Source organism: Schistocerca nitens, chromosome 5 (assembly GCF_023898315.1).
Source record: "Schistocerca nitens isolate TAMUIC-IGC-003100 chromosome 5, iqSchNite1.1, whole genome shotgun sequence".
NCBI classification, from domain to species: Eukaryota; Metazoa; Arthropoda; class Insecta; order Orthoptera; family Acrididae; genus Schistocerca; species Schistocerca nitens.
Genome location: NC_064618.1, coordinates 616,876,579 through 616,897,367, shown reverse-complemented (window position 1 = coordinate 616,897,367; position 20,789 = coordinate 616,876,579). Strand labels below are relative to the sequence as shown.

Sequence of the window (20,789 nt, the reverse complement as noted above, 5' to 3'; positions counted from 1 at the left end):
ACACCTGTAAGTATGGTTCGTATGCTGTGTAAAAGTCATCGAAGAATCTCTCTTACTTATGAAGAAAAGTGTACATGTATCAACAAATAGCAGCCGATAGTAAGTGGAAAAAAATGATGAAAATTCACATGTAGAAGAAACTTATGTTTTTGAACTTCCACTGCTATGAGTGTGAATCCTGAATCCTTAGTGGCCATGTTGACAAAGATTTATGAATTTATTAATAAAATTATAGACAGTGGAAATGTCCTGTGGTGTCTCTCCTGCTCCAAGTCGGCCCGTTTGGCGTCATATCCCCTTATGAGAAAAGAAGTGATGTACCATGACGGAATTATCCAAATAGTGCTGTAGATCTACAGGTAAACAAATGATTACAATTACAGAAAATTGAGTGATTTATTCAAGAAAACGAGCTTCGCAGACTGAGAAAGTCTGGCACACAGTTTTAATCTACCAGGAAGCTTCCTATCAGTGAACACTCCTGTGCAGAGTGAGAATTTCGTTCTGGAAGTCAGTAACGCGTTGGCCCACCTCTGGCCCCTACGCAAGCAGTTATTCGGCTTGTCATTAATTGACAGGGTTGTTGGATGTCCTACTGGGTGTATCGTGCCAAATTATGCCCAATTGGCGCGTTACATCCTCCAAGTCACTAGCTCTTTCGAGGGACCTGCCCATAATGCTCCAAATGTTTCCAGTTGGGGAGATCTGGAAAAGGTAGAATTTGACAAGGATGAAGATAAGCAGTAGCAACTCTCGCCGTGTGGTGGCGGCCATTATCTTACTGAAATGTAAGTCCAGGATGGCTTGCCATGAAGGGTAACAAATCGAGGCTTAGAATATCGTCGATGTACCACTGTGCTGTAAGCGTGCCGCGGATGACAAACAAATGGGTCCTTCTATGAATAGAAATGGCTCCCCAGACCATCACTCCTGACTGCAGGCCGTAAGGCGTGCGGCAGTCAAGTTGGTATCCCACTGCTGACTGGAGCATCTCCAGACACGTCTTCCTTTGTCATTGGAGCTCAGTTCGGAGTGGGACTCATCTCCGAAGACAATTCTACTCTAGTTAATGAGATTCTGGGCCGAAGACGTGTCTGAAGACGCCCCAGACACCATTCGGATACTGGCCTGACCGACGCCCGTCTTACGGCCAGACAACCAAGAGTGATGATCTGGGATGCCATTTCCTTTCATAGAAGGACCCATTTGTTTGTCAACTGCGGCATCCTTACAGCACAACGATGCATCGGCGATATTCTAAGCCCTATTTTGTTGCCCTTCATGGCAAACTATCCTAGGATTACACTTCAGCAAGATATGTCCGCCCATAGGCGGCGATAATTTTTACTGCTTGTCTTCTTGCTCGCCAGCATAGTCGCCGGATCTCTCCCCAATTAAGAAAGTGTGGAGCATTATGGGCAGGATGCTCCAACAGCTCAGGATTTTGACGATCTAACGAGCCAATTGGACAGAATTTGGCACGATATCCCTCAGGAAGACACCCAAAAACTCTATTGATCAATTCCAACACGAATAACTGCTCGCGTAAGGACCACAAGTGGACCAGCAGTTATTGACTTGCTCAATTTGTGAAGCTCGTTTTCTTGAATAAATCATCCAATTTTTTCTGAAATTGTAATCATTTGTTTGTCCGTATATTAGAAGAAAGATTAAGGAAAGGCAAACCTACGTTTCTAGCATTTGTGGACTTAGAGAAAGCTTTTGACAATGTTGACTGGAATACCCTCTTTCAAATTCTAAAGGTGGCAGGGGTAAAATACAGGGAGCGAAAGGCTATTTACAATTTGTACAGAAAACAGATGGCAGTTATAAGAGTCGTGGGACATGAAAGGGAAGGAGTGGTTGGGAAGGGAGTAAGACAGGGCTGTAGCCTCTCCCCGATGTTATTCAATCTGTATATTGAGCAAGCAGTAAAGGAAACAAAAGAAAAATTCGGAGTAGGTATTAAAATCCATGGAGAAGAAATAAAAACTTTGAGGTTCGCCGATGACATTGTAATTCTGTCAGAGACAGCAAAGGACGTGGAAGAGCAGTTGAACGGAATGGATGGTGTCTTGAAGGGAGGATATAAGATGAACATCAACAAAAGCAAAACGAGGATAATGGAATGTAGTCGAATTAAGTCGGGTGATGTTGAGGGTATTAGATTAGGAAATGAGACACTTAAAGTAGTAAAGGAGTTTTGCTAATTGGGGAGCAAAATAACTGATGATGGTCGAAGTAGAGAAGATATAAAATGTAGACTGGCAATGGCAAGGAAAGCGTTTCTGAAGAAGAGAAATTTGTTAACATCGAGTATAGATTTAAGTGTCAGGAAGTCATTTCTGAAAGTATTTGTATGGAGTGTAGCCATGTATGGAAGTGAAACATGGACGGTAAATAGTTTGGACAAGAAGAGAATAGAAGCTTTCGAAATGTGGTGCTACAGAAGAATGCTGAAGATTAGATGGGTAGATCACATAACTAATGAGGAGGTAGTGAATAGGATTGGGGAGAAGAGGAGTTGCCCGCATCTCGTGGTCGTGCGGTAGCGTTCTCGCTTCCCACGCTCGGGTTCCCGGGTTCGATTCCCGGCGGGGTCAGGGATTTTCTCTGCCTCGTGATGGCTGGGTGTTGTGTGCTGTCCTTAGGTTAGTTAGGTTTAAGTAGTTCTAAGTTCTAGGGGACTTATGACCACAGCAGTTGAGTCCCATAGTGCTCAGAGCCATTTGAACCATTTGAATTTGAGAAGAGAAGTTTGTGGCACAACTTGACTAGAAGATGGGATCGGTTGGTAGGACATGTTCTGAGGCATCAAGGGATCACCAATTTAGTATTGGAGGGCAGCGTGGAGGGTAAAAATCGTAGGGGGAGACCAAGAGATGAATACACTAAGCAGATTCAGAAGGATGTAGGTTGCAGTAGGTACTGGGAGATGAAGAAGCTTGCACAGGATAGAGTAGCATGGAGAGATGCATCAAACCAGTCTCAGGACTGAAGACCACAACGACAACATATCACATCAGATCTGCCAATTTCCGTTCCATGTGAATAATTCCTTCGTGATGCGTCGTCCTTTTTTTCTGTCGTAGAGTGTATATCAGTAGTGCACCGTACACTGCCAAGTTGTTGAGTCCACTGTAAGAATGCTTTTTTAACTATTCCGAGAGGTAAACGTCAATCACAGGGCTTAGGAACCTAGCAAGATGGCCTACTGGTAAGATAAGGCTCGTGTCCGGGTTGACAGCTCAAATTAGTGCCTAGCCACCTAGAAACAGTGCGCTCAGTAATGTCTACCACACAATTGACAAATGCACCACCACCAGGCAGCCAACTCCGTCTGACCCCCCACACTGCTATTAGGGCTGCCCCCGTCTGTGCACCATCTCTTGGATTGGCATCCAGCAGGCGTGCTGCAAAGTAATGCCTCCTAACTTTTTGTGCGAAAACTCTTAAGGCTTTTTAAATAAAACATACATTATTTGCACTGTACATCTCTATTATTTAAGTGTACATATTTACAGCCCTCTGTTGCTAGGGGGCTCCGAATTGTAGCGAGTAACATGGCGTTGTGTAACGTAACTGTCGGTGAGTGAGAAACAGCGCGCCGTAACCGAGTTTGAAATTCGACTCGTTCGTCCACACATGGGTACCCTCTCCTTCAACATGACAATGTGAGACCTTGTACGAGTGCCGCAACCTCTGCAGCAGTCCGACGCCTTGAGTTCACCGTCATCGATCATCCTCCGACAGAGATCTGACTTGGCCCCATAAGATTTTCATCTATTCCCAAAACTTGAACACCTTCGACGACTTCACTTTGACGTTGATGAAGCGGTACAAATGAAGGTGAGGTTGTAGCTTCGTCAACGAAGTCGACATTCTACAGTGACGGTATCAAAAAAATGGTTCAAATGGCTCTGAGCACTATGGGACTTAACTTCTGAGGTTATCAGTCCCCTAGAACTTAGAACTACTTAAACCCAACTAACCTAAGGACATCACACACATCCATGCCCAAGGCAGGATTCGAACCTGCGACCGTAGCGGTCGCGCGGTTCCAGACTGTAGCGCCTAGAACCACTCGGCCATTCCGGCCGGCGACGGTATCAACAAACTGATTTCTCGCTGGGAGAATTGCGTTCGTCGCCAGGGTGACTATGATGAGAAATAAACATGTAGACATGAAGAATAAAGATGTAGAAAGTTAATGAAGTTTGTTTTATTTAAAAAGGTTTAATGGTTTTCATACAAAAAAAATCGGGGTCTTTACGTTTCAGAGCCGGCCGGTGTGGCCGAGAGGTTCTAGGCACTTCAGTCGGGAACCGCCCGACCGCTACGGTCGCAGGTTCGAATCCTGCCTCGGGCATGGATGTGTGTGATGTCCTTAGGTTAGTTAGGTTTAAGTAGTTTTAAGTTCTAGTTGAGTGGTGACCTCCGATGTCAAGTCCCAATTCTCAGAGCCATTTGAACCATTTACGTTTCAGCACGCGATCTTTCATTCTGCATCATGAATCCGAACTCTCTCGACAAAATACCATATGTTGTTTGGGGATATTTTCTGAGTTTATGGTATACGGGGTCCATTGCCTTCAGAGCGTTGTGACAGAGTAGTAGTGTAATCATGATTCATCCGGTGTGTTACCTCAAATACTTTGGTTCTGTGTTTTGTATCTAGACAGGCTTGACCACATTGCGGTAGCGCCACTGTTGGAACACTGTACTACTATACCTGCCGGCGCTGGCTCGACTGAAAGCCCGAAGAACTGAATCCGGGAAGAGACAAAGTAGCTCTACGTGCGAGTCAGTCTTCGGCTGAGCAGAGGGTCCGACCACTGCATAGAGACGAACACGGTCGACGTACAACGCGACCGCTTGAGCGACGGATTATAAGCACACAGGGCCCCAGGCGACGGCCAGCTCCCACGTAGTTGATGTCTGCATAAGAACTACCGTGCCAGGCCCATTGCCACCGGCAGGTAAACACCTGGGTCAGTGGCTCTGCCCATGCAACGCCTCGTGCACGCCCTACGAGGCAGTATTCTGAACTATTCCTCTGCGATACCCGTACCAGCTCATCTGCATTCATCTAGATATCTGCTGGCGAGGACACTAAACTGTAAAAACACAACTGCGAATCATTCTGTAACGAGCCACCAGAGACCACGGGTTGCTCATAGAAAAAAAAAATTCAGAGAATAATCCTCAACAACTTCCGAAATTTTGCCGGTTCCCCTGTGTACTCGCACAGTACCGCTCGAGCCACTGTACTGGCTGGATGTTACTTAGTAGCAGTATTGGCGATTTTCAGTCCTACCGCATTCGCGTGTTGTGCGAGGAAGAAATAACTGCCTGTGCTCGTCTATGCGCGCCCTAATGTCCCTCGCGTTGTTCCCATAACCGCTAGGCGAAATGTACGACGGTGGCAGCAGAGTTCTCGCACTGTCCTTCTCTAGATTTGGCTTTTGGAGAGGGTCCACCTTGAGCAAAACACAATTTTAATTCCCCAAATACGTTTCGCTGCAGGTTCAACATCATCATAGGGTTTTATGTTACCTTCTTTAAAAAGGAAAAATGCTTTTTACTACTGGTACCCATATAAATTTGAGTTTTTAAAGACAAAATTTACACATTTCAAAAAACGGGTAAATTCTGAGTATATGCCTTCTTATAACGTGCTATGGATTTGAAGATTTCATGTAATTTCATGCAGTTGTTTTCTGTCACAGTTTGTCATCTGCAACCATATAGAACATAATGCACAGGAGTCGTTTCATTCGAAAATGTATGACTGATGGCTCAAATGGCTCTGAGCACTATGGGACTCAACTGCTGAGGTTATTAGTCCCCTAGAACTTAGAACTAGTTAAACGTAACTAACCTAAGGACATCACAAACATCCATGCCCGAGGCAGGATTCGAACCTGCGACCGTAGCGGTCTTGCGGTTCCAGACTGCAGCGCCTTTAACCGCACGGCCACTTCGGCCGGCATGTATGACTGAGCATGTTATGATTATGCCTACCATTAACTAATACTATGGTGTGTGTTTGCAATATGTTTCATTTACTTTTGCTGGTTTCCAAATTATCTTCATTGTTAAGACCTGCACTAAATAATTTTTCTAATCACGGTTTACAAACATAGAAACAAGACGGCGGATAGCTGAACAGTTGAATGCCTTCCGAACAGGAGATTTGAATCTTAGTGGAGTGTATATGTCATTTTGTGTGCGTGTGTGAAATGGACTGAGTTTCATTTATTTAATTATTACTTTTTCGTTTTATTTATTGCGTGTGTTTGGAAGAGGGATTTGGGGTGTTTGCTCTCTGTCCTCAAAGAACTATCAGAAAACAACAGTTTCATTGCTGAGAACTGTGAATTCATTTATTACTGTTTTCTTTCAATTATGGCTTTTTGTATTTGATATTTGTCTTCAGTTTTTAGTGGGTTTTTTTGTGAGGGTCTGTTTCTGCCTTTGAGAACTTTCAAGTAGAGTTGATGTTTGGTGGGCTGTTTCATGTCCACAAGGTGTTTAGCAAATGTAGAATGATAGCCATTATTTTTAATGCTCTTCTGTGTTCTGTGTATCTGTTATTATAGTTTCTGCTTGTCTTCCCTATGTAAACTGTTTTGCTGTCTTGCATTTCAGTTGGTAAATACCAAATATGTTGTGTTTGTTTGTGCTTGTATTGGTTGCTCTTAGTTTTCTCTGTATTGAGTTGCCTGTTCAGTAGGCTATTTTTAGTCCTTTTTCTTTGAACATGTTGCCTATTCTACAGGCTGCTTTGTTGTTTAAGTGAGGGGCAACATATTCAGTAAAGGAGGACTAGAAGTAGCTTACAGGACAGACAACTCAATACAGAGGACACTAAGATCAAAAAACACAAGCACAGACAAACGCAACATATCTGGTTTTTACCAGTTGACATGCCAAGACTGTAGATCAATTTATATGGGGCACACAAGCAAAAACTTAAATATCAGATATACAGAAAGCAGAAGAACATCAAAAAATAACGGCTGTCATTGTACATTTGCTGAAAACCTTATGGACAGGAAACACAACCCAACAAACATCAACGCTAACTTGAAAATTCTCAAATGCAGTAACAGTCCCCACAAAAACAAATAACTGAAGAAAGGTATCAAATACAAAAAGCCATAACTGAAGGAAAACAAGTAATAAATGAATATGCAGTTCTCTGCAATGAAACTCTGTTCTTTGTTCTCAAAAAACTACCAGAAAACACCAACCCATAAACACCAACCCATAAACACCCCCCCCCCTTTCCAAACACACACACACACACACACACACACACACACACACACACACACACACACACACAAAATCTTCCATATAGTATTAGTTAATGGTACGCATAACCATAACATGCCCAACCGTAAATTTTTGAATTAAATAACTGTTCTACATTACGTTCTATATGGTTGCAGATGACAAACTGTGAAACAAAACAATTACGTTAAATTACATAAAATCCAGGAAATCTACAGCGTTTGGTAACAAGGTATATATTCAAAATTTCCGTTTTTTAAGGTGTAAATACTGTCTTTAGCAACTCAAATTTATATGTGTACCAGCAGTAAAAATAATTTTTCCTGTTTTAAAGAAGGTAACATAAAACCAATTGATGGTGCTGAAACTTCAGCGAAACGTGTTTGGGGAGTAAAGAGATAAATAAGAACTTGTATTGTGCTCAAGGCGGATCCTCTCTATAAACAGATCTACTTTTAAGCAAACACGGACAGAAGAACTGGTGTGTGTGTGTGTGTGTGTGTGTGTGTGTGTGTGTGTGTGTGTATGTGTATATATTCCTAAGGGACCAAACTGCTGTGGTCATTGGTCCCTCGACTTACACACTACTTAAACTAACTTACGCTAAGAACAACACACACACACACACACACACACACACACACACACACACCCATGCCCGCGGGAGGACTCAAACCTACGGCGGGAAGAGCCGCGCAATCCGTCACATGGCGCCTTGAACCAAGTGACCACTCCGCGGGGCAGAAGAGGTTGAACCTCAAGATGATTAATTCTCCTCTAACATACCCAACAAAGGTTTCGCTAGAGCAACGCCCTCTTTCTCCCACACATTCCCATTTAAGTTACTCGCGCATCTCTCTTTCACTTTCGTATGAACTATATCGATCTGTTACGGCTTCGATCACTGTAGCAGTAGTATACAACTGATCACACCGGAGTTTTATATGTGATTTCCTTTGCAACTGGACCGCATTTTTCCAGGTTCGTTCCAACACATTTAATTCTTCTATTCACCTTCCCTACTAATGATCTTACTAGTTCGTCCAAATTCACATCACTCCTTAGTAAACGTAAACATCACTCGAGACTTAGGCTTGCTCCGACTGGCTGGCTGCTGTCTACAAGTCACTATGAGCAGAGATCTACGAGGGGCATTCAACAAGTAAAGCAATAGACTTTTTTCTGAAATCACGTTCCTTAAATTCATAATCCGAATAATATATCATATTACTCTCCACTCTTTTGGCTACAAAACCGTATTTTTCAACACAATCGCCGCTCAATAAGACGACCTTGCGCCACATTACTGGAAGGGCCTGTATGCCGGCACGGTACCACTCTACTGGTTGACGCCAGAGCCGGCGTCTTGCTGCATCAGTAATCTCCCAATCACCCACGTGCTGCTTCTCGTGGAGTGCATCCATCATTGGACCAAACAGATGGAAGTCGGAAAGTGGGAGATCTGGATTGTAGGGTGGATAAGGAAGAGCTGTCCAAAGAAGTTTTGTGAGTCCTCTCGGGTGCGAAGACTTGTGTGAAGCCTTGCTATTTTGAGGCGACGAACACGCTGAGGTCGTTTCTTCAATTCCCTGAAGATAGCACAATACAGTTCATGTTTGATCCCGCATCAAGAGGAAATAATTCCTTCAGAGTCCCAGAAGACTGTCGCCAAGACTTTACCAGCTGAACGTGAAGGCTTGAACTTTTTCTTCGGAAGAGAGGTGGTGTGGTGCCACTACAAGGAATGCCGTTCTGTTTCCGGTTCGAAGTGATGAACACATGTTTCATCGCCTGTGGCGATGTTAACAAAAAAAAAGTGGCGATGAGCCTCATAAGGCGCAAAAAATTCCGTACAGATGGTCCGTACAGGTGGCGAGGAACCCAGCGAGCACACACCATTGAGTACCCCAACTGGTGCCCGCCCGGCTAGCCTCACGTTCCATGGGGGCCGAACCGCACAATAATCCTGGGTTCGGTGTGGGGCGGCGGTGAAGTGGGTGGACTACTGTGGCCTGTTGTGGGTTTGTGAACCACTGCGGGACGAAGCCTCTCTGTCGTTTCTAGGTCCCCGGTTCAATACACACACACATACACACACACCCCAACTGGTGGACGAGTGTGTCACCACCACCAACAGAGACGTCCAGTTCAGCAGCGAGGTGTTTGACTGTGATCTGTCGATCTCCTCGAATGAGAGTGTCCGTGGATTCCAACGCTGCAGGAGTCACAGTTACGTGCGGCCGGCCGGCACGCTGGAGATCGGACAGGTTTGTCCGACCTCATTGCAGTGATGACAGACGCCTCTCCGAACGACTTACCGTGCTTTTGTTCATAGCCAGGTTTCCTTAGACATTCTGCAAGCTGCTATAAATACGTGTGGTGCTCTGGTTTTCCACCAAAAGAAACTCAATGACAGCTCTCTGCTTGGAACTCACCTCCGTTACGCGCGACATTTCGAATGTTACGTATAGCGCCACTGTCCATCGGAACTTTATGAAACTATAGGGGTTGGGGCAGAAATATTCCAGCATGTTCCACAACAAATCCTCCATTTTTTAAACTTAAACTGTCTGAGAAAGTGTGTTGCTTTACTTATTGAACGTCCCTCGTATGATCATAGGTTACTGATAAACACGTCGCCAATTCCTGTAGCCGTTATTGCTAATAGATGAATCCTAATGGTGCCGCTGCTTCTTGATTTGAATTTGATTTGATTTTATCAGGGACGCAAAAACAACACTGGTCAAGCCTGCTGCTGCCCGCACCGAAACAGAGTTTATTGTGCGGTATCGTTCCGTATGTCTCTAGTAAAGCCAACCAATGCCCTTCAACAGTGCAAGGAGATCCTTTACCAGTGTTTTGATAGACACAATTTCTTCAGGTCTGGTTGATATCCTGCGTCTTTTAATCTCCAGTGCCTCGCATTCGAAGATAAAATATGATGCGATTTCCTCGCCCACACCACACCTCCTATATTTGGGGTCTTCTTCTATTATCCCCATGGTACGTAGGTGTTTGCTGAAATTCCTATGGCCTGTCAATCGTCCAACCATGAGTTTCATTTCTCTCCTGTTCAAGCCCAGTATTGAGAGACTTCTCTTACAACATGGCTTCGTCATCAATACCTGGCCTTGTTTTTGCTTTTGGTCCTTACCCCAATATTCTACATGCTGTCTCCTTGTCCAGTCTCATAGTTTTATTTTGATCATCGCCTTGGTGATTGTCAAGACAGGTTCCGGTCCAATAAATGGGTCATCGCCCCTATCCTGGCCAACCTATCGATTTGCTCATTACCACTAATCCCTGAGTGACCAGGGACCCAGAATAGGTTTACCCTATTGCTTTTCCCTAGCTCCACAAGGACTCTATGGCATTCTGCCACGATCTTTGATCTTGTTGCAGAGGCTGTCAGTGCTTTCAGGGCTGCTTGGCTGTCTGAATAAATGCAAATGCTACGACATCTGTAGCACCTCCGCAAATTCTCCTCCACGCACTCCCTGATAGCAGATATTTCTGCTTGAAACACAGTGGTCATCTTCCCTAGATAGATTGCACTCTCCAGCCTTGGCTGCATCCCATATACCCCGCCCAGACACCTTGGTCTGTTTTCGAACTGTCGGTGAACCAGAATATGTCCCTGCTTCTTTACTGAAGCAGACCTTCATTTGGCCTCACGAGGCTGATTGGATCCTGTTCCAGAGGATCTCACATCAGAAAAAAATTGACGAGGTACCGGCAATCGACCCTTGTCTTTCCATACCGAAGGAAGTGACACTAACCATTCGGCTATGGAGGCGGTTTTCTTTGTATTTTCCGCAACGATGTGATGTTCTCTAGCTCTTCGGCACTGGATTTGTGATCAGATACTACTGACTTTGTTATATAAGTTAGGGAGATCTGACTTAACTAAACGGAGTGGAAATTTTGCCCAAGTATTTCCCTACGATCACCCAACAACATGACCGCAGCATCGACAACGTAGCGCTGTTCGATGGCTTCCTGGACATAGAGTGCTATGCTTAATTTGTTCTTCCAGATATTGACTATTTCGTCTCCAAAGGTAAAGCGGTCGTCAGCCTGAGTCTTAGTGAACATCACAATGCTTGACTAGTCATGGTTCTATCGGAGCCGGTATGCTGTTGTCTTCCTTCGATCTCTGAACTGTCTTAATGCAGGCAGCTATAGCGGGACGTTCGATTTGACGTGGACTCCGAATCTCGGTAGAACTCGGCATTTTTCAGTTTAACAAATGTTGCCCAAGGGGAAAGAAGTGATAAAAATCCTAGTGCTAACTGGCGATCGAACTCGAGATCACTGGATCCCTATTCTTGTCACTCAGCCACTTTTCATTTCTTTTTAATTTTATTTTTTGGGTCTCGTTCCATCAGTCTAACCATAAATTAATCCTCACCAAAATTCTGCCTTCATAGACAGAGGCTCTCTTGCATGGCCTTCTAATGATTTTCCCAAAGATCTACTATACTGAAGATATTCTGAATAAGAAATAAAAACAATAAAAATCTTCTTTCTTAGAATGTAAAAGGTTGTTTGTATATAAAAGATAAATACCTTCATTTTTGGAGATACACCGTGGAAACGGAAAGTGTTACACCACGTAGCACCAGTCCGATAGTTATCAAACTTCCTGGAGATGTTCATCACTCAACGATAATTAAGTGATTGAAGTCTCATTCCATTTGGAACCGATCTCCGTCACCAAAATCAGACTGAGGTGGGCATTTACAGGCACGAACACACCTTGCTTTCGTTGTGGCACGGAAACAAAGTCTCTGAATGCCATCTTGAGGAATTTATTACCGGGTCTGAGACACCTGCTTGTCAGTTTATGATGACTGCTGTCTCGAGGCTGGTATGAAAGTATGAGTATACGCCTTCCCATTGCATCCCAGGCATGTTGTACTGGTGACAAACCAGAAGTCTGGGCAGGCCAGTCGCGGATCCGTACATTCCTCGAGGGAATTCTTGTGTAAACTGCAGTGTGGGGACTTGCATTAACCTACTGGAAAAAGCCTCCAGTAAAGACGTCATGAAGGATGTGACAAAAGCGTTTACCGCGATTTCCATGTACTGGCGAACATTCCGTCTCCCTTCCACAAACATCAAATCAGTTCTTTTGCTGTACCCAATATCTCCCCACACCATTAGAGAGGTATGCGTCTTGAGAAGTGCGGCTTCTCGTGATCTTTCGACACGTCGTCTACGGACACGTTGGCATTGTTACTAACCACAAACAGAAAAGAGACTTTATCGATGAACACCACAGAATACCACTCAGTGTAAAGGTTGACTCTACAGCATACAACAAGTATCTGTTGCTGTGATATGGTGTCATCGGTAAATGACACGTGACTACTTGAGATCTCGCCGGCCGGAGTGGCCGAGCGGTTCTAGGCGCTACCGCTACCGTTGCCGGTTCGAATCCTGCCTCGGGCATGGATGTGTGTGATGTCCTTAGGTTAGTTAGGTTTAAGTAGTTCTAAGTTCTAGGGGACTGATGACCTCAGAAGTTAAGTCCCATAGTGCTCAGAGCCATTTGAACCGTTTTTACTCGAGATCTCGACCCAGCTTCTAGTAATTTGTCGCAGATGGTTCATGGTGACATTCCCGCTGCAAATTCTGCCCAGAGTCAGCAATTGGCATTTAAGAGGTCGAATCACGTTAAGGTGACCACCGCATACTTTCGACGTCACTGTGCAATAATCACTCACGGCCGATAGGTGGCAGCACTAGCAGAGGGCTGTATATTAAGGGTGTCAGGAAAACGAGGGAAACGTTGTAGTCATAGTCGTAATTTGGAAACGGAGCGATTTATCTGACGCCCAAAAGGGCGTGATCATTAACTTTCGGGCCAAACGTGGAAGCATTTCCGAAACGACTGCGTTTGTAAATTGTTTGCGTGCCGCCGTGGTAGCATGGCGAAACGGCGCTATCCAAAATCTGTGCTGAGGCAACTGTGGTGTACCGTGGGCCACAGATGACAGGGGTGAACAACGGCTGCAGAAATGTGCATGGGCGAATAGACATGCAACGGTTGAGCAACTGGCTGCCCATGTGCACCCCAGTACGGCAACTGGACGTCCACTGATTGGCGACTGGTGGCCTTCTGAGATGAATTACGTTTTATGCTGCATCAGGCAGATGGTCATTGGCGTGTACGGAGTGAAACGTTTGAAAGCAAAGCGTCCGAGCCTCAGCATACCGGCTACTATTGTATTAGTAATAAGCCGATGATGTTATTAAGGGAGCGTTGTGGTCTGGGGGATGTTTTTATGGAATTACATGGGTGATCTTGCCATTCTGGAAGGCACAGGGAATTAACACAATAATGCATCTATCCTTGGGGGCACATCCACCCGTACATGAAGACTGCTTTTCCTCAGCACAATGGCATCTACCGGCAGGACAATGCAACGTGTCACACAGCTCGCAGTGTACGTGCATGGTTTGAAGAGCACCAGGAAGTGTTTACCGTACTGCCACGACCACAAACTCGCCGGATTTAAAACCAATCGAGGGTCTGTGGGACCACCTAGGTTGGGATGTTGTGCCGTGGATCCTCACCAGAAAAACCTAGCGCAGCTGTCCACGCCACTGCAGTTTGTGTGTCTCCACATCCCTGTCGGTACCGTCCAGAACCTCACTGACACTCTTCCTACACGGCCCATGCTGCAAAACTTGGTGATTCACACTTTTGGCAGGTGGTCACATTAATGTGACTGGACCGTGTATCTGTTTTTTAGAGCCAGTCGTATAATCCGATGATCTTGTAGTATTGTAGTCCTTCTGCCTGGATCTGTGACTAATCTTCTTGCCACACTGTCTGAGTCTTTCTCATCACCACTCATTTAGCTGTCCGTGCTTTACAGCCAGCTGTGTGCGCAATCTTTCAGTATGATGGTCCTGTGTCTCTCGTGCCAATGTTTCGACCATTCTCAAAGTCTGAACACCGGCGATAAGATGGGCATGCAATGCACCTCCTCAGGGCATTCTGTATTGCCGTTTCTACCTACCAAGTTACAATAATGTTAGACACACCAAATAGCCAGCACGTACTTAAATCATTCTCATTCTGAAAACAAGCTCATATAAGGACAGAAATATTGGAGTATATATTTTTTATAGCTAAGTCGAGGTGCTGATGCTCCATTTCTGTTAAGGTTGTTGTTGTTGTTGTTGTTGTTGTTGTTGCTGTCTTCAGTCCTGAGACTGGTTTGATGCAGCTCTCCATGCTACTCTATCCTGTGCATGCTTCTTCATCTCCCAGTACCTACTGCAACCTGCATCCTTTTGAATCTGCTTGGTGTATTCATCTCTTGGTCTCCCTCTACGATTTTTACCGTCCACGCTGCCCTCCAATACTAAACTGATCCCTTGATGCCTCAGAACATGTCCTACCAACCGATCCCTTCTTCTAGTCAAGTTGTGCCACAAACTCCTCTTCTCCCCAATTCTGTTAAATACCTCCTCATTAGTTATGTGATCTACCCATCTAATTTTCAGCATTCTTCTGTAGCACCACATTTCGAAAGCTTCTATTCTCTTCTTGTCTAAACAATTTACCGTCCACGTTTCACTTCCATACATGGCTGCACTCCATACAAATACTTTCAGAAAAGACTTCCTGACACTTAAATCTATACTCGATGTTGACAAATTTTTCTTCAGAAAGGCTTTCTTTGCCATTGCCAGTCTACATTTTGTATCCTCTCTATTTCGACCATCATCAGTTATTTTGCTCCCCAAATAGCAAAACACATTTACTACTTTAAGTGTCTCATTTCCTAATATAATTCCCTTGGCATCACCAGACTTAATTCGACTACATTCCATTATCATCGTTTTGCTATTGTTGGTGTTCATCTTATATCCTCCCTTCAAGACACTATCCATTCCGTTCAACTGCTCTTCCAAGTCCTTTGCTGTCTTTGACAGGATTACAATGTCATCGGCGAACCTCAACGTTTTTATTTCTTCTCCATGGACTTTAATTCCTACTCCGAATTTTTCTTTTTTTCCTTCACTGCTTGCTCAATATACAGATTGAATAACATCGAGGAGAGGCTACAACCCTGTCTGACTCCCTTCCCAACCACTGCTTCCCTTTCATGTCCCTCGACTCTAATAACTGCCACCTGGTTTCTGTAGAAATTGTAAATAGCCTTCCGCTGCCTGTATTTTACCCCTGCCACCTTCAGAATTTGAAAGAGAGTATTCCAGTCAATATTGTCAAAAGCTTTATCTAAGTCTACAAATGCTAGAAACGTAGGTTTGCCTTTCCTTAATCTAGCTTCTAAGATAAGTCGTAGGGTCACTATTGCCTCACGTGTTCCGATATTTCTTCGGAATCCAAACTGATCTTCCCCGAAGTCGGCTTCTACTAGTTTTTCCATTCGTCTGTAAAGAATTCGCGTTAGTATTTTGCAGCTGTGGCTTATTAAACTGATAGTTCGGTAATTTTCACATCTGTCAACACCCGCTTTCTTTGGGATTGGAGTTATTACATTCTTCATGAAGTCTGAGGGTATTTCACCTGTCTCATACATCTTGCTGTTAAGGTAAATTGTTTATTCTTGAGATACTACTAGAGTTGGGCATTGAAATATTGTTCCCGATCCAGTAAAGGACTGTGGCACCATAGGAGCGTGGTCGGTCGTTGTCGAACACCACCTCCAGAAGGGCCGTGGCGTGTGAGCAAACAGTGTTCCAAAATGCTACAACACCACATAATTGGAAGTTATCGGCCTGCTACAACTCGGGTGTCAGATGAAGGCGCTATGACTTTGCTGACTGGAGTGTGTCCGGTGCAGCGGCGGGCCCGACGCACTACCGGCTGCCGCCGACGCTGGGCTACAAGGGCCACGACGTGACCAAGGAGCGCGCGCCCGCCTACACGATGCGCCGCCGCTTGCCGCTGCCGCTGAGGCTGCTCGGCCCGGGGCCCAAGTACGGCCTGCGGCCCAACCTCACCCAGCACGGGCCGGGCGACCCACCGGCCTACACCATGCGAGAGAGGCTGCCTCTAGGGCGTGAGTACATTAACAGGAAACACTACAATTCCTATTCGCTTTGTCCTCCAATATAGTCATTTTCAGTAGTTTCCCACATTTTCTTTCTTCCTCTTTCGCCAAAGCTAAGCTAGCAATCCCATTTAACGCTTCCACTACCGTTGGAACGTATGTGTCCCACAATAGGTTATCAGAGACCCAATCAGAATTTACTGCACGCTATTGCTTGGGTCACAATCCAAGTCTCACGAGCGCTGTTTGCAAGTGGGGTGTACTTAGCCCTGGTGAGGTCAGTTGAGGAGCTCGTGGTCGTGCGGTAGCGTTCTCGCTTCCCACGCCCGGGTTCCCGGGTTCGATTCCCGGCGGGGTCAGGGATTTTCTCTGCCTCGTGATGACTGGGTGTTGTGTGCTGTCCTTAGGTTAGTTAGGTTTAAGTAGTTCTAAGTTCTAGGGGACTGATGACCATAGATGTTAAGTCCCATAGTGCTCAGAGCCATTTGAACCATTTGAACCAGTTGAGGAGCTACTTGATTGAGAAGTAGCGACTTCAATGATGAAAACTGACAGTGACTGGGAGAGCTTTGTCCTGACCACGTGCCCCTCCATATCTGCATTCATTGACCCCTATCGGCTGTGGATGACCCGGCGCCGGCCGAAGTGGCCGTGCGGTTAAAGGCGCTGCAGTCTGGAACCGCAAGACCGCTACGGTCGCAGGTTCGAATCCTGCCTCGGGCATGGATGTTTGTGATGTCTTTAGGTTAGTTAGGTTTAACTAGTTCTAAGTTCTAGGGGACTAATGACCTCAGCAGTTGAGTCCCATAGTGCTCAGAGCCATTTGAACCATTTGATGACCCGGCGGTCGGTCGGTACTGTTAGGCCTTCCGAGGCCTGTCTGGCGGAGTATTGATATGCACGAGGGGCGTTCATTAAGTAATGCAACACTTTTTTTTCTGGAAAAAGTTCCGTTTTGTTCAAGATTCCAGTACACCACTTTATTCTCCACTGTTTTGGCTATAAAACCCTATTTATAAACATAATCTCCGTTCAATGCGGCGGCCTTACATCTTACTGGGAGGGCCCGTACGTCCGCATGGTACCACTCTACTGGTTGACGTCGGAGCCAACGTCTTGTTGCATCAGTAACCTCCCAATCATCCACGTACTGCTTTCTGTGGAGTGCATCCTTCACTGGGCCAAACGGCTGGAAGTCGGAATGAGCGAGATCCGGGCTGCACGGTGGATGAGAAATAACAGTCCAATGAAGCTTTGTGACCTCCTCTGGCGCACGAGCACTTGTGTGAGGCTTTGCGTTATCGTGGAGGAGAAGAAGTTCCTTTCCATTTTTGCGGTGGCGAACGCGCTTAAGTCGTTTCTTCAATTCTTTGACAGTTATTTATTTATTTACTTACTACACTACTGGCTATTAAAATTGCTACACCACGAAGATGACGTGCTACAGACGCGAAATTTAACCGACAGGAAGAAGATGCTGTGATATGCAAATGATTAGCTTTTCAGAGCATTCAAACAAGGTTGGCGCCGGTGGCGACACCTACAACGTGCTGACATGAGGAAAGTTTCCAACCGATTTCTCATACACAAACAGCAGTTGACCGGCGTTGCCTGGTGAAACGTTGTTGTGATGCCTCGCGTAAGGAGGAGAAGTGCTTACCATCACGTTTCCGACTCTGATAAAGGTTGGATTGTTGCCTATCGCGATAGCGGTTTATCGTATCGCGACATTGCTGCTCGCGTTGGTCGAGATCGAATGACTGTTAGCAGAATATGGAATCGGTGGGTTCAGGAGGGTAATGCGGAACGCCGTGCTGGATCCCAACGGCCTCGTATCACTAGCAGTCGAGATGACAGGCATCTTATCCGCATGGCTGTAACGGATCGTGCAGCCACGTCTCGATTCCTGAGTCAACAGATGGGGACGTTTGCAAGATAACAACCATCTGCACGAACACTTCGACGACGTTTGCAGCAGCACGGACTATCAGCTCGGAGACCATGGCTACGGTTACCCTTGACGCTGCATCACAGACAGGAGCGCCTGCTGTGGTGTACTCAACGACGAACCTGGGTGCATGAATGGCAAAACGTCATTTTTTCGGATGAATCCAGATTCTGTTTACAGCATCATGATGGTCGCATCCGTGTTTGGCGACCGCCGTGAACGCACATTGGAAGCGTGTATTCGTCATCGCCATACTGGCGTATCACCCGGCGTGATGGTATGGGGTGCCATTGGTTACACGTCTCGGTCACCTCTTGTTCGCATTGACGGCACTTTGAAAAGTGGACGTTACATTTGAGATGTGTTACGACCCATGGCTCTACCCTTCATTCGATCCCTGCGAAACCCTACATTTCAGCAGGATAATGCACGACCGAATGTTGCAGGTCCTGTACGGGCCTTTCTGGATACAGAAAATGTTCGACTGCTGCCCTGGTCAGTACATTCTCCAGATCTCTCACCAACTGAAAACGTCTGGTCAATGGTGGCCGAGCAACTGGCTCGTCACAATACGCCAGTCACTACTCTTGATGAAATGTGGTATCGTGTTGAAGCTGCATGGGCAGCTGTATCTGTACAAGCCATCCAAGCTCTGTTTGACTCAATGCCCAGGCATATCAAGGCCGTTATCACGGCCAGAGGTGGTTGTTCTGGGTACTGATTTCTCAGGATCTATACACCCAAATTGCGTGAAAATGTAATCACATGTCAGTTCTAGTATGATATATTTGTCCAATGAATACCCGTTTATCATCTACATTTCTTCTTGGTGTAGCAATTTTAATGGCCAGTAGTGTACTTTCTTTTAGTCTGAGAGTCCTGGGAGTAGCACAATACGCTTCAGTGTTGATCGTTGCTCTACGAGGCAGTCCGTCCCCGGTAGCTGAGTCGCCAGCGCGACAGAATCTCAGCCCTAAGGGCCTGGGTTCGATTCCCGGCTGGGTTGGAGATTTTCTACGCTCACGGACTGGGTGTTGCGTTGTTCTAATCATCATCATTTCAACCCCATCGACGCGCAAGACGCCGTAGTGGCGTCAAATCTAAAGACTTGCATTCGGCGAACGGTCTACCCGATGGGGAGGCCCTAGTCTCACGACGCTTTTAACACGAGAGAGAACATCAAACAGAATACCCTCATCAGAGTCCCAGAAGAACGTCACCGTGACTTTACCGGCAAAGGTTGCAGCTATGAACTTTTTCATCAGAAGAGAGGTGGTGCGGCGTCACTCTACGGACTACCGTTTTGTTGCTGGTTCAAAGTGATGAACCCAGGTTTCATTCCCTGTAACGATGTTAACAAAAATAAACCTCGTAACGCGCCAACAATTCCGCCCAGATGGTCCTTCGTTGCTCTTTACGGTCTTCTGCTGGGCAGCGAGGAATCCAGCGGACATACACTTTTAGTAGCTTAAGTGGTGGACGAGTGTTTCAGCAGTACGAATGGAGACGTCCGACTGACCAGCTAGGTATCTGACTGTGATCCGTCGATCACTTCGAATGAGTGTGCCCACACATACCAACAGAGCAGGAGTCACAGATGTGTGCGGCCACTCGGCGTGCCAGAGATTGGCCACATTCGCGCAACCTAGTTGCCATGATGACGAACGCCTTGCCGAATGACTCGCCGTGGTTTTGTTCACTGCCAAGTCTCAGTAGGCATTCTGAAAGCGCCTATTAATATCTGCGGTGCTCTGGTTTTCCGCCAAAAGAAACTCGAAGAAAGTTCTCTGCTTGGAGCGCACCTCTGTTACAGTCACCGTTTTGAAGACTATGTATAGCGCCGCCACCTACTGGAATTTTATGAAACTGTAGGACTTGAAGCGAAAACTATGTCCTGCAACGAATCACACGTTTTTTCAACCGAAATCGGCCGAGAAAAGAAAGTGTGTGTTGCATTACTTGTTGGACATCCCTCTTATCAGTCACCCGTTGATAATGGTATGCAAAATTCTTATAACTATAGCTTGCACCTGTCGTCTGTGCTGTCTTCAAGATTCTTTCTTAATGCTTTGCTCCGCTCCGTTTTGTAGTATGAAATTGTTTCACGCCTTCGTATAGGCAATGCAATTCACAAATTTGAAAAGTAGGTTGCTGTAACGATTTCCGGGACAATTTATGTCTATAAGCTGCACGAAAACATTGACTTTTCCATGTTACAAACAGTGCCTGTATTGAGAACTTGTACTGTGAGTTAAAAATGTGGAGAGATTCTCTATCTACTGGTGTGTGCCTGTTTTTTGTTGCTCTTGTCGTTTTGGTGGAGTCATCTTCTGACACCCCAGAGGTACTTACGAATACCCCTTCCCATGCTGCAAAATGCGTAGGGAGAAATATTTTTTCCTTATTGTTACTTCTGACTTTGACATTAGTTAAAATAACCACACATTAATGTCTTCCATACCGAAAAAAATTGATAGTGAAAGAATCAAGCCTGTAAGTCAGAT

At 45.6% G+C, this 20,789-nt stretch overlaps 1 protein-coding gene across 1 annotated transcript in view; it reads left to right on the top strand.

Annotated features, from left to right (window-relative positions):
• The window catches only part of LOC126260620 (outer dense fiber protein 3-like protein 2), an 89,563-nt gene that overhangs the window by 42,248 nt on the left and 26,526 nt on the right, over positions 1–20,789 (top strand). The window contains exon 2 of the mRNA XM_049957958.1: positions 16,128–16,346. Coding sequence (XP_049813915.1) covers positions 16,128–16,346 — 219 coding nt within the window. The remainder of the gene's footprint in view (positions 1–16,127; positions 16,347–20,789) is intronic.